We start from the raw sequence: 13,748 nt of genomic DNA on the forward strand, positions 1-13,748 counted from the left end.
AGTTGTCTACTGAGGGGTCACCCACATTTATGTTTTGCCCTACACTTTCTAGGTACAGGTCAGCACTTTCTTGATTTGTGTCCAGTCATTTCCACCTCCCCCACAACTTTCCCTAGGAAAGCCAGCTCTTTAACGCTGAACCAGAACAAGCAGGATTTTGGTTTTTCTGCAGAGACGTGTTTTTTTGCAGAGTAAGTGCCAGGGTAGGGAAAAAAGGGCTCAGACAGGGAGTTTTATAGAAATGCAGAGAGAGAGAGAAATAAGTGTGGATGAGCCCTGAGAGTTAATGGATGGCAGGGAAGCAGTTCTCCACCATGCCTGAAATTTAGGAAAGTCTGAGCCCAGCTTACGATCTGGGCTGGGGGAGTTCATAGAAAGAGTTTCCAGGTAGCACACCGCCATCTCTGTAGCACCTCATTTTCTGAATCACTTACTTTGAAGTAGCATCTCCAGTTTTATCCGGGTTTGGGAACCATGCAACTGGTGAGAAACAACATCAGTTATCTATTTTAACATATTTATCTGCAGCAGTTCATTTAGATAATAAGAGTGATAGGCAGAATGCAAAGGTAAAGTTCTGAAGCATGATAAAATAGAGCATACATAGCCTCTCAGCATAGGTAACTTGTACAACTGATCTTAACATATTAGATAAGGGACGTTTTCCAAGTGAGAGTGTGATTTTACACAGAGTTGGGCTCCAGAACGATTCACTTGGGAAGGCTATCGCTTGAAAGGTATTAAGTAATAAAAGAACAAGGTGTCTAATTTTGACTCCAATACTTTGGCCACCTCATGAGAAGAGAAGACTCCCTGGAAAAGACCCTGATGTTGGGAAAGATGGAGGGCACAAGGAGAAGGGGACGACAGAGGACGAGATGGTTGGACAGTGTTCTCGAAGCTACCTGCATGAGTTTGACCAAACTGCTGGAGGCAGTGGGAGACAGGAGTGCCTGGCCTGCTCTGGTCCATGGGGTCACGAAGAGTCGGACACGACTAAACGACTAAACAACAACAACTTTGTGCACTCTTGCAGTTTTATTAAAAGATAACTATAGTGCTGGAGTTTTGCAGTTTGACTTCCGTTTGAGTTTTTCTGTGAAGGCCTTGTTGCAAGAGTAATCTGAACTCATCGACTTCTTTAGCTGTACTTCCAAAAGTTTACTCACTTTTCAAGAAATGCATGGCAAGCTGGCTTTTGCTGCTTCCTTTTCTCCCCCTCTCTCACTTCTTTCAAAGATACAAAATTCTTCTGAAAATCTTTCCCTGAAACTTTATGTGGGATGCCGCACACAGAGCCTGATGCAATTCCCACAGAGGCAAAACAAGTCTGTGTGCATAGATCTCACTCCATTGAATTACCCCCTGGCAACGCCTTCATACTTCACAACGGGCAGAAAACCAAAGTCAGACCGTTCTGCTGCTGTAGTGCACTGTGCTTGGTTGTCTTCTAAAGTTTCACTGAACATCACAGTGATACCTAGTGAATATAATAACTTATAAGTCAAGCCAGAGAAAGAGAAAAATATGGGAACACTGATCTGCTGAACCGGCAAAGATCAAATGAAAATGTGTGGGTTTCTTGTTTGTTTTTTAAAATGCAACTTAAAGTTACTTTCGATTATAGCAACTACGAAATCATTTAGGTTGCGATTCAGTGTTGGTTATACTCAATGTAGACCCATTGGAAAAACGAGCAGGTCTAATTTAGGCCTAATAATTTCAGTAGAGTAAAACTTCATTGGATACAACTCACTGATGTCATTGAACGTGACTAATGTTGGAAATCATCCATAATATCCTGATTTCAGTATTCAGTGATTTTGGTAAAACAACCACCACCCTTCAATAAATAACTACTGAAGGATTTATTATGCATTGGCACAAGGCATTAAACTTTCTAATAATCCTAACAGTGCACAAGTCATGCATCATTCTTTTAATACAAATTACCATACATAATTTAATCAAGGAGCTTAATCTGCGTAACCTTCTGTTTAGCAGATCAGCTATATTAAATAAGGCTTTGTCTGCTTATATACTTATTTATTGCTGGGATAGCTGATTCAAGGCCCTGTAGGACATGTCGCCAAGAACTACTTCTGTAAGAATGACCAATCCATAAAAACATATCCAATGGCAGCAGAAAGTTGCAGACGCCAGCAGGAGAAGCCTTGCCTGGCCACATGTATCTCATCAGTTTTACGCTGCTTTCCCTTGTTCACATAAGAAGACCCCACTGCAAGGTCCAGTTAAGGTCCCCGCTGTTAAGTCCAGTCAAAGGCGACTATGGGGTGCAGCGCTCATCTCGCTTTTCAGGCCGAGGGAGCCAGCCTTTGTCTGTAGACAGCTTTCTGGGTCATGTGGCCAGCATGACTAAACCGCTTCTGGCACAACGGGACACATTGACAAGTGCCAGACCACACAGAAATGTTGTTTACCTTCCTGCCAGAGTGGTACATATTTATTTACTTGCACCGGTATACTTTCCAATTGCTAGGTTGGCGGGAGCTGGGACAGAGCAACAGGAGCTCACTTGGTTTTGCGGATTTGAACCGCCAACCTTCTGGTAATCAAGCACAAAGGGCTCAGTGGTTTAGACCACAGAGGCACCCGCGTCCCTGCTTCATAATGTTAGTGGCCCACCCAGTCGAGCATCCTCTTCCAACTAGATGCCTTTGGGAGCCCACAAGCAGGACTTAAGTGCAACAGCACTCTCTTCTCCTCCAGTTTCCAGCAACTGATATTAAGAAGCATATATCCTCTGACCCTGGAGTCAGAGCATAGCTGTCAAGACTAGTAGCCATGGATAGTATTACCCTTTCCCATTTGTCTAAAGTCATCCAAGTTGGTAGTTATCCCTGCTTTCACTTCAGTATATATTATAATAAGGCTTCAACGTCTCTCTTCAAATTGTGATGTCCCAAGGACGATTCTAGATATTATAAGCTGCTGTCAGTTCAGAGCAATTTTCTATCACCCATTTTCTCTCTCTCTCACACACACACACACACTTCAGATGCCTCCCATATTCCATGCCTCCTGGAATATAATGAATATGCTCAGTTCCTGTTGGAGCTTGGCATCTCCCACCCTTTTCTTTTTAAAAGTTTACAAACTAATAATTTTCTGCATACCTTGGGAATCCCCCAGTTATACTGAAACATCCAGTTGCTTGTGGGTGGTCTCATGCCACTGCCCTGTTGGTAGACATGGGACAACTAAATGCACTACAATTTATAGCAATTATACTTTGAACGTGGTTGGGACGTGGGTGGCACTGTGGGTTAAACCACAGAGCCTAGGACTTGCTGATCAGAAGGTCAGCGGTTCGAATCCCCGCGACGGGGTGAGCTCCCGTTGCTTGGTCCCAGCTCCTGCCAACCTAGCAGTTCGAAAGCACGTCAAAGTGCAAGTAGATAAATAGGTACCATTCCAGCAGGAAGGTAAACGACGTTTCCGTGCGCTGCTCTGGTTCGCCAGAAGCGGCTTAGTCATGCTGGCCACATGACCCGGAAGCTGTACGCCGGCTCCCTCGGCCAATAAAGCGAGATGAGTGCCGCAACCCCAGAGTCGGTCACGGCCGGACCTAATGGTCAGGGGTCCCTTTACCTTTACCTATACTTTGAATATAGTGTACTTTTAAATGTTTGACTGCGGTTGTATCTACAATGCTAGAAAGGTCGTCAACAACAACAACAACAACAACAACAACAACAACAAACATGCAATTCGACAGGTTGCCTTGCTCAACTTATTCTTTTAGCCTAAACAGCTTGGGAAGGTAGTAATGTAACTTACAGATAAATGCTTATGGAGTTTGCATTGTTTCCATCTTTTTAGTACTGATTAATATCAACCGTAGGCTGTATCATAGTTCATCAACAGAAGGCAACTTACTGTTCGCTTGAAACATTTCTGAGAAATCACCTTTAATTTCAATTACCAGAAACTATGAAATGGATCTCTGCTGCATGGTTTTGCAGTCATTATTGCAAAATTCATGGGGAGTTATGGAAATGTATTATGTTTCCGTTTGGTTCTTGAAAGAAGTGGTGCCTGTGTTTTTTATAAGTCACACTGCACCATGGGTTATGTAGCACTTGAGGTTTGAAACCTTTCTAGGGCAACTGTGTTTTTTTAGTTTCTCTGTAGAATTTCAGCATTGGATAATCTAGTTGGGTTGAATATGGTTTTAAAGGAAACAGCATGAAAAGGCAGGAGGGTGGTTTTCGGTGAGTCAGGAAGAAATTTTGAAATAATATCTGAGTCTGCCAAAACTGTCAAAACTTGTATATATGAGAGCTGAATTCCACTATCTATGAATTATGGCAGCTGGACAATGGCTGCAGAGCAAAATTCACTCCGTGTGCATCTAGAACAAGACTTTACTACCCAGCTGCCAGGAAATCAGTGTCTTGCTCCATGCTTATGGAATTTGTAAGGCGTGAAATTGCTTTTCCAGGGCGGATCCAGAGCTAATCTTCATAATATGAAACTGTTCCATTAAATGCTTTTTATTCAATTGTCTTTGTTGTAATGTTTTTGTGCTTGCTTATAGGAGCTGCAGTCTCTTAACCTAGCGGTCTCATATCTAGTTACTTAGCTAATATGCAGCATTCCTTTATAAATAAAGCTCTGGTGAGACTGATTTACTAAAATAGTCCTTGGAGCGTGGTTTGTTTCTACATTCCGAAGAAGATATTTAATAACATTAAGTTCTGAACATTTAGAAGAGTTGCGATGGTTATTTTGTTTCCATTCCTGAGTTTTAGATAGTGAGACAATTGTTGTGAATAGCTATTGAGCAGAAAGTGTTTTTGCTAAAATAGGGAGTTGAAAAGGATGGGCACTTTTGATGTCCAGTATTTATTGGCTCATTCCATATTTTGCTGGCTGTTAATGCAATAAGGCCATGCCTCAATATGCTAAAAGAGTTAGAAATGAATATGTTTACATATTCATGTAAAAAAAGAACATATTCTTTTTAACTCTTTTAGCATATTGAGGCATGGACTTATTGCATTATTATTGTTGTTGTTGTTGTGCTTATAAAAAGTATGTGTACATTTCCGTTTCTCTTCATATAATTATTTGAAGGCTGCTATCACACCATAAAATAACTCTTTTCTTTTAAGCCCCCTTTTAAAAGGTGGCATAAGATGTTTATATTGTAGCGAAATTTGGCATTGTGACTATCCAGGCATTTAGCGTAACTGACCTTAAGCTGTTTCACAGCCGGATCCTGTGGATGTTTACTTGGAAATAAATCCAATGGAGATCAAAAGGACATTTCCAAGTCTGTGTTTGTGTTCTTAGAGTCCCTGGGAGGGAGTGTGCCAGGACAACAAGATTCTTTGCATGAAAAGAGGGAGATCCAACTTCACATGCCTCCTCTGAAAAGCTGCAGAAATATCTGCAGCAAGTGTCCCTCCAAGCTGTGACATGGTGTCCTGTTGTGCCAGAAGTGGTTTAGTCCTGCTGGCCACACGACCTGGAAAGCTGTCTGTGGACAAGCGCTGGCTCCCTCGGCCTGAAAGGGAGATGAGCGCTGCAACCCCATAGTTGCCTTGGACTGGACTTAACCGTCCAGGGGTCCTTTACCTTTTTACCTTTTACTGGAGAGGGCAAAAGAGAGGCATTCTAGGGCTATGCTGAAGGAGACTGTGGAACTGCAGGTTCCAAAGCTCACTCATTCTGCTTGAACTGGTGTAGTTTAATTCCTTTCCATTGCAATCAGTGGGAAGGAAACTTAAAAAAATAATAGAGAACAGGAAAGAACAAAAGGGAAAATATGCTCCCCGCTGCCCAGCCCCAGCCCAGCAGGAGAGAGGAAAATATGGTTCATCTGTTTTTGATTCTCCCCCCTCTCCCTCATTTGGATTGCTCTAACTCAGGCTTCCTCAACCTCGGCCCTCCAGATGTTTTTGGCCTACAACTCCCATGATCCCTAGCTAGCAGGACAAGTGGTCAGGGATGATGGGAATTGTAGTCTCAGAACACCTGGAGGGCTGAGGTTGAGGAAGCCTGATTTAACTCTTGTCATTAAGATTTCAGTTTTCCTTTTTTCTTTCCTTAAAAATAAAATAAATTTTCAGCCTCCTACCTTCTTGCCCCTTTTTCTGTTGTGGTTTGTCTTTTAGATTGTACTAAATGTATCTTTGAATCTTGGCTTTTATTGCATGTATTATGCTCTATACAGTGGTACTTTAGGTTACAGACACTTCAGGTTATAGACTCCACTAACCAAGAAATAGTACCTTGGATTAAGAACTTTGCTTCAGGATGAGAAGAGAAATCACGCTGCGGCAGCAGGAGGCCCCATTAGCTAAAGTGGTACCTCAGGTTAAGAACAGTTTCAGGTTAAGAACAGACCTCCGGAACGAATTAAGTTCTTAACCCAAGGTACCACTGTATATTACAGGACATTATATGCTAGAAAATACACTTCTTATTAGGTGTCTTGTTGTTGTTTTTTGCAACAGGAAAATGCTGTTTCATATATGATGAGTGTACTTTAACAGAAATGTACAATACAGTGGTACCTCGGGTTAAGTACTTAATTCGTTCCAGTGGTCCGTTCTTAACCTGAAACTGTTCTTAACCTGAAGCACCACTTTAGTTAATGGGGCCTCCTGCTGCCGCCGTGCCGCCGGAGCCCGATTTCTGTTCTTATCCTGAAGCAAAGTTCTTAACCTGAAGCACTATTTCTGGGTTAGCGGAGTGTGTAACTTTAAGCGTATTTAACCGGAAGCGTATGTAACCCGAGGTACCACTGTAAAGGTTTCCTAGTTACTTTACATGAACATAAGAGTGGGGACCAGTGTCAGGTGACCTTATGGTTCTATGGTAAGCTGGGATATTGCATTCCTTAGAGAGGTCTAATCTTAGACGTTATGTAAACTATTAAGCTAATGAATTCCTGTTATGTGCGTTCTGATTTAATTCACAAGCTTCACAAATTGTACGTTATCACAGTTAAAACGATTCAATAACAATGACTTTTCAATTAAACAAAAATGTGAAAAGTACACCAGAGGAATAAATTGATTTAGGTGCGTGGTAAGTAATTTAATTGCTATTCATTTGAATAAATTTGACACTTCATTTCTTGTTGAGCTGAATGTTACACAGTATACTCTGTTTTATCCACATCAATGTTTACTGCTTGTTAATAGTTCTCATAGCATATCTATACTATATTTACTACAGTAGTACTGTAGTACTGTGCTATTACATAGATTGGAGCTAATGAAATGTTCGAGGGAAATTACTACTAATTATTTTGTATTAACCATTCTACGTTAATAAGTATCAGATCTCAAGACATCGTTTCACTGGAAGATAGCATAAATGCATAGTAGTTACTGGACTAATTTGAATGAAGCATATTTTAAAAACATAATAATGTTTAAGTCTCCTCATTATTGGTTAGAAATAAAAATAAAAATTAGATTGTTTGGTGAAAATAAAAATGTGACTGCAACTGTTAGGAAAATTAAATGACTCAGGTTCTATTTTTTTCTGCAATTTTTTTTGCTATTGCTATATATGTTAAGCAAATTGGTTTTTAGCTGCCTCTGCAGTAACTTTGAGTAAATCAGGAACAATATTTCCTTTAACAATGGTGGCAATATTGAGGTGGATCCAACAAAAGTTTAGTCTCGTTATCACTTCTGCTGGATCGTGACTCGTAGCAAAAGAAATCAGGAATGTGTATTTTGATTTAATAGAAAGTGTATTTTTATAGACATATGACTATACAGTATGAACAGAAATATATGATAGCTATATAGCACACTATAACAAAATTTGGCATCGACTATACAGCAGTATACAGAATAATCCAATAGCTTATTACTTGGAAGTAAATCTAATGGAGAGCAGTACAAAACTCCTTGTAATTGCTGCCTTTAAAAAAAATAATCAATTTTTCAACCTAATATACCATAAAATTCAAACTAAGAAAGAAAAAAAGAAAAGCATTTTCATATAACTAGACTGATCTGATTTCAAATATTTTTTCGAATTGTTTGTGACATGAAACTGATACCTGAAAAATCTTATTGGTAAAATTAATGTTTAATTGTATTTTTTTCTAGATTAAATTACACACACTGGGTGATTTCTCATCATGAATCGTGCTTTTAGTAGGAAGAAAGGTAAGCAGTTTGAATTGCATTTATATCAGAGCAGAAAAAGAAGGGTAGCACTGAAAAGAGACTCAGACCTCAAAAGTACATAGCAAAGTTATTATTAGAGGACACTGTCCAAGGAGTTTTAAGGAAAGTCTGTTCAAGGGTGGTGTGCAATACTGTGTTTAAACTAGAACTGTGAAGAAATAAGTGCCACTTCTCCCCATACCCCAAGTGAAGACTCACAAGACATGTACATCAGAAGGTCGGCGGTTCGAATCCCCACGACAGGGTGAGCTCCCGTTGCTCGGTCCCTGCTCCTGCCAACCTAGCAGTTCGAAAGCATGCCAAAAAGTGCAAGTAGATAAATAGGTACCGCCTCGGCAGGAAGGTAAATGGCGTTTCCGTGCGCTGCTCTGGTTTGGTCAGAAGTGGCTTAGTTATGCTGGCCACATGACCCAGAAAAACTGTCCGCGGACAAACGTCGGCTCCCTCGGCCAGTAAAGCGAGATGAGTGCCACAAACCCAGAGTCGTCTGCGACTGGACTTAACTGTCAGGGGTCCTTTAATTTTACCTAGCACTTGTGTTAATGTAGGTCTCATTGTCAACTCAGCATGGAAGATGAGCTGCACAGCATTCAGCAAGGCAGTCCCTTAAGGTCCCAAGAACGTATGGTTAGATTACTGCAATGCGTTATACGTAGGGCTGCCTCTGAAGACGGTTCAGAAACCTCAGCCGGTGCAGAATTCAACGGCCAGGTTGCTCACTGGAGCAAGACAGTTTGAGCATATTAGACTGATCCTGGTCCGACTGCACTGGCTACCAATTAGTTTCTGGGCCCAATTCAAAGTGCTGGTTGGACCTATAAAGCCTTAAATGGCTCAGGACCATAATAATTCAACGACCGCCTCTTTCCATATGAACCTACCCAGACCCTGAGATCATCTTCTGAGGCCCTCCTTTGTGTGCCTCCTCCTCCTCCTCCTCCAGAGCTCCGGACGGTGGCAACACGAGAATGGGCCTTCTCTGCAGTGGCTCCCTGTCTGTGAAATGCTCTCCCCAGAGAAGTTTGCCTGGCGCCTTCATTACACACCTGGCGCCAGGCAAAAATGTCCTTTTTTAACAAGGCCTTTGGTTGATCTGATTGACATCCTATGCCCTTTTAAAATGTGGGGCTCTTTTTTTGGGGGGGGGTGGCTGTTATTGGATTATTGGTTTTATTTTGATTTTATATATTGTGATCTTTTTTGTGAACCGCTCTGAGACCTCTGGGAATAATAATAATAATAATAATAATAATAATAATAATAATAATAATAATATATGACCAAGCACCTCTTTGAACCAGATGGCACTGTGAGGTGGCTCTTCAACTCAAGATTTCTTCAGGATGCTGCCTAATACTCAAGTACATCTCCAGCCCACTCTAAATGCCCCCAGAAGGAGGCAGCCCAGCCTCAAGAGTGGCACAATTAAGGGCAATAAATAACCAAGATTTCACAATCCCTTTGAGAAGACATTCTACTGAAAAACCTTGGACAGTGTGCCCACACTCCATCTGAAGTTTGCCTTTATTTTCACTTTCTAGTCCGTTTTCAATTTCTTGTTTATTATTGTGGAAAAGAAAGTTAACTTTCATGAATCCAGTTCCTTAGTGTGTTGAACTCTGATCCTGGGGCTAAATCCATGAGCTAAAATGAAACATCTGTTTATGTTATCGGGTCTCGTGAATAGTAACAAACATATCAGTAATTGCTTTTGGACTGCTGAGTTTGTATTTCGATGGAGGGGGGGTCCTTTTATGCTTCATTTTCTTTTCAAAGATTGTAAAATGTTTGAGCAATGAGGAACCATTAGAGTATTTCTGAAAATTTCTTCTTCCGTGTTGTGTAAATCTATAAAGCAGTGGCATTCATTGTGCCTTGTACATACAGCCCATATGGCAAATGCATCTGCTATAGACTAAAAAAATGACCTCCTACCTGCTCTGCCTTTAGAGTGCTGCATCAGATTTGGCCAAAGTACTAAGACAAAGGCAAAAAATAAAATAAAAATGCTTCTGTTTTTGAAGTATCAGATTACACTCTTCTACCATAACACTAAACTACGGTGTACTATTATGTGAACGAAACGGAGGCTCAGGCACTAACACAATCCCTCTCCTCCTCTTGTTGCAACAAAAAGGGAAGCATTCTCTTCATTTCCAAACTTACTGTTGCTTGTGATTATACCCACCAGGGTAATGGTGATTTCTCCAAATAAGCCAACTTCAAATCCCGGTTTACAATCCTTCCATGTTCAGGTAAATCTCAGTTAAAGCTAACCACATAATAAGAATAAAGTGAAAGCGAACCATCATAAAGCTAACCACCGTTTGTTGGAAACAGAAACAAATGCTCCCGATATCCTTGCAGCTACACCAAAGGAGGAGAGGGAAGTGGGAGGGGGAGGGGGACAGGAATGTGCAGTTAATGCTAACCTGTATTCTTAGATCCAAATCCAAATCAGTGCCCTCATCTGAAAATATAAAATCCAGCTGTTATCCAAACATGTATCCATCCTTACACAAGACACACAGGTTCCTTTGTTGGTCTAAGTGCAGACTCTGTGGCCAAATGTAGACCTTTTGAGCTTGAATCCTGCCAAGATGGAAGCAATGTGTGAGACTGGTTCCTACGTGTGAGAAACTGGCCTGCTCTGGTCAGGGTGGCACCCGCTTTTCAAAGGAGCAAGTCTGTGGGTGCTTCTGGGTCCAGCTTTCTCACTGAAGGCTCAGGTGGCCTCCATAGCTGCTGCTGCTGTTGTTGTTGTTTAGTCGTTCAGTCATGTCCGACTCTTCGTGAGCCCATGGACCAGAGCACACCAGGCACTCCTGTCTTCCACTGCTTCCCGCAGTTTGGTCAAACTCATGCTGGTAGCTTCGAGAACACTGTCCAACCATCTCATCCTCTGTTGTCCCCTTCTCCTTGTGCCCTCAATCTTCCCCAACATCAGGGTATTTTCCAGGGAGTCTTCTCTTCTCATGAGGTGGCCAAAGTATTGGAGCCTCAGCTTCAGGATCTGTCCTTCCAGTGAGCACTCAGGGGCTGATTTCCTTAAGAATGGATAGGTTTGATCTTCTTCATGGATCACTGCCTCGCCATGGCGAAGGGGCTTGAATAACTCCGAGAAACTATGAGATATGCCGTGCAGGGTCTCCATAGAGACACCCCTTTTACAGATGTTCCTGGACCTCGAAAACCACACCACGGTAGTTCTGGCACTGGTGACTAAAAATCGTTTAAAAATGAGAAGAAAGGTTTTAAGGCACACACACACACAAAAGAGGAGACATTTTCACATACTGCATATTTAGCTTATGGAGTTTTGTGTCGTTTGTATTTTTGCCATCAAGATGAATGACACTAAATGAGGATTAGAAAACTTAATGCAGGGTGAGTTTCTTGGTCCTGAATGGTAATGACAGCCAGGAATGCAACCTCCCCATTCAATACCAGATGCCAGGGGATGATCTAACTGGCTTATGGTTACTTGTGCTTAGGCTTTGCTTTGGCTATGGATGAGGATTTAAACAGCGTGTTGAAATTCTGTGGAGTCCTGGGTGATTTATCAACAGTCAAATCAGCCACAAATTAATCACATGTTGTCCTGTATTCTAGCGTGCTCTCCTTGATTATAAAGATAGCAGTGGCAGCCATGATCATATAAAGAGCAAAGTTCAGTGTTGAGACAGCTGTCCAAAAAAGGAGAGCTAGATTGCTTAACATTAGAAGGGAGGCGATGCTCATTTTATGAAGGCAGTAATTGCTTACAGGTGACTAGAAGATATTCTCAGTGACATTAAATTATAAAGGTTTGAGGTATTGGCCTATTACAGATAGCGCAGTACTGAGAAATTGCAGTCGTATGCAAACCTGAGCCACGCAGAACTCAACAGCAAGTTCTAAATGTAATCTCCTGAAGTTATTGCCTATTAAACATTATGGGTTGTGAATAGGTGTGCATCTCCAGACAAGTTAGACCATGATGACTTTTTTTTTTATGACAAGCATTTATGAAAATAGAGAAAGTAAAAAGTTTAATGCTCTGGATGGCATAAGAAAGAAAGTTATAGACATCAGTTGCTTTTGAATGGGCTGGTAATGAAATTGCCAATTTCTAAACATACAGACTGTGTAAAGTGTGGCACATCTTCCTTTTTTAGGGTATGATGGCCACAAGTAAGGCAATGGAAGGCAAGAGAGAGAATAAATGGAAGCACTCATTTATTGCCTTTAGGTTGTGAATTATGCCATTGGACTTCCAACGCGGTGTCAGTAGTTCTCATCAGAATTTTGAGAACCAGAACTTTAATGTTTAGTTAGAAACCGTTTCTAGCCTTCCCCTTCGACTCCACTGGTCGACATGTTCTGGGATTCGCAATCAAAGGTATAATCATCTTTCTGGCTTTTTAGTTAGATGAGTGAAGGCCTTTGGAGGATATGGATAGGCTCTCACTATTTAAGCTAAATTTACGTAATTGCAAGATTGGTAAGCACCAGCCCAAGTGTTGCATCGTCTATATAATTTTCCATTTTATTTATCCATAATATATATGGAGGATTTATGGAATCCTTGTGTCGTATATTGGCACAACATACTTTGGAGGAAGTGTACAAAGTACTCAGCCTCCACTTTCATGAACAGCATAATCACCCCCCTTTCATGTCATTCTTAGGCTTGACAGATACACATTCTGAATATTATTGAGAGCACGGGAACATCCTACACTTCTAGGGCAAAATATGTTTTCAGGCCATTTGGATGGTTTGGTTCCAGTTATTTGTGTGTGGCGCTGTGGGTAAAAGCCTCAGCGCCTAGGGCTTGCCGATCGAAAGGTCGGCGGTTCGAATCCCCGCGGCGGGGTGCGCTCCTGTTGTTCGGTCCCAGCGCCTGCCAACCTAGCAGTTCGAAAGCACCCCCGGGTGCAATTAGATAAATAGGGACCGCTTACTAGTGGGAAGGTAAACGACGTTTCCGTGTGCGGCTCTGGCTCGCCAGATGCAGCTTGTCACGCTGGACACGTGACCCGGAAGTGTCTCCGGACAGCGCTGGCCCCCGGCCTCTTGAGTGAGATGGGTGCACAACCCTAGAGTCTTTCAAGACTGTCCCGTACGGGCAGGGGTACCTTTACCTTTACCTTATTTGTGTGTGCATATCTGGTGTCACTCATTGATTATAAAACTGTATAAGAATATGAGTTATTGCTTTGCCCCTTTCTCAAGGGGAACATTGCATCTTGGGTCCCACACAAGGCCCTGTCCCCTAACAGTCATTGGATAACTTTTTTAAAATTGAAGTGTAGCACCATAACTGTCATAAGACCTGAGCTTCCTAAGTGAATAGATCAGGCATAAGCAAACTCAGCCCTCCAGATGTTTTGGGACCACAAATCCCATCATTCCTAGCTAACAGGACCAGTGGTCAGGGATGATGGGAGTTGTAGTCCCAAAACATCTGGAGGGCCAAGTTTGCCTATGCCTGGAATATATTGTTCCATTGGCTGAATGAAATCTATAGAAAGTATATATAGAATGGCAACAACTTTTTCTCTCTTGTAGAAACTTTAGGAC

The 13,748-nt window shown here is 41.7% G+C and overlaps 1 protein-coding gene across 7 annotated transcripts in view; it reads left to right on the plus strand.

The window, feature by feature from the left end:
* GULP1 (GULP PTB domain containing engulfment adaptor 1) overlaps window positions 1–13,748 on the plus strand; it is a 164,147-nt gene that overhangs the window by 80,862 nt on the left and 69,537 nt on the right. For 5 of the 7 annotated variants that reach the window (XM_077917218.1, XM_077917236.1, XM_028750262.2 and 2 more), the window contains one exon: window positions 8,103–8,162. The exons of the other annotated variants lie outside the window; for them this stretch is intronic. In XM_077917218.1, the coding sequence (XP_077773344.1) occupies window positions 8,135–8,162 (28 nt within the window). In that variant the 5' untranslated portion in view covers window positions 8,103–8,134. The remainder of the gene's footprint in view (window positions 1–8,102; window positions 8,163–13,748) is intronic. 7 annotated transcript variants of the gene reach the window in all.

This window comes from Podarcis muralis, chromosome 1 (genome assembly GCF_964188315.1).
Source record: "Podarcis muralis chromosome 1, rPodMur119.hap1.1, whole genome shotgun sequence".
NCBI classification, from domain to species: domain Eukaryota; kingdom Metazoa; phylum Chordata; class Lepidosauria; order Squamata; family Lacertidae; genus Podarcis; species Podarcis muralis.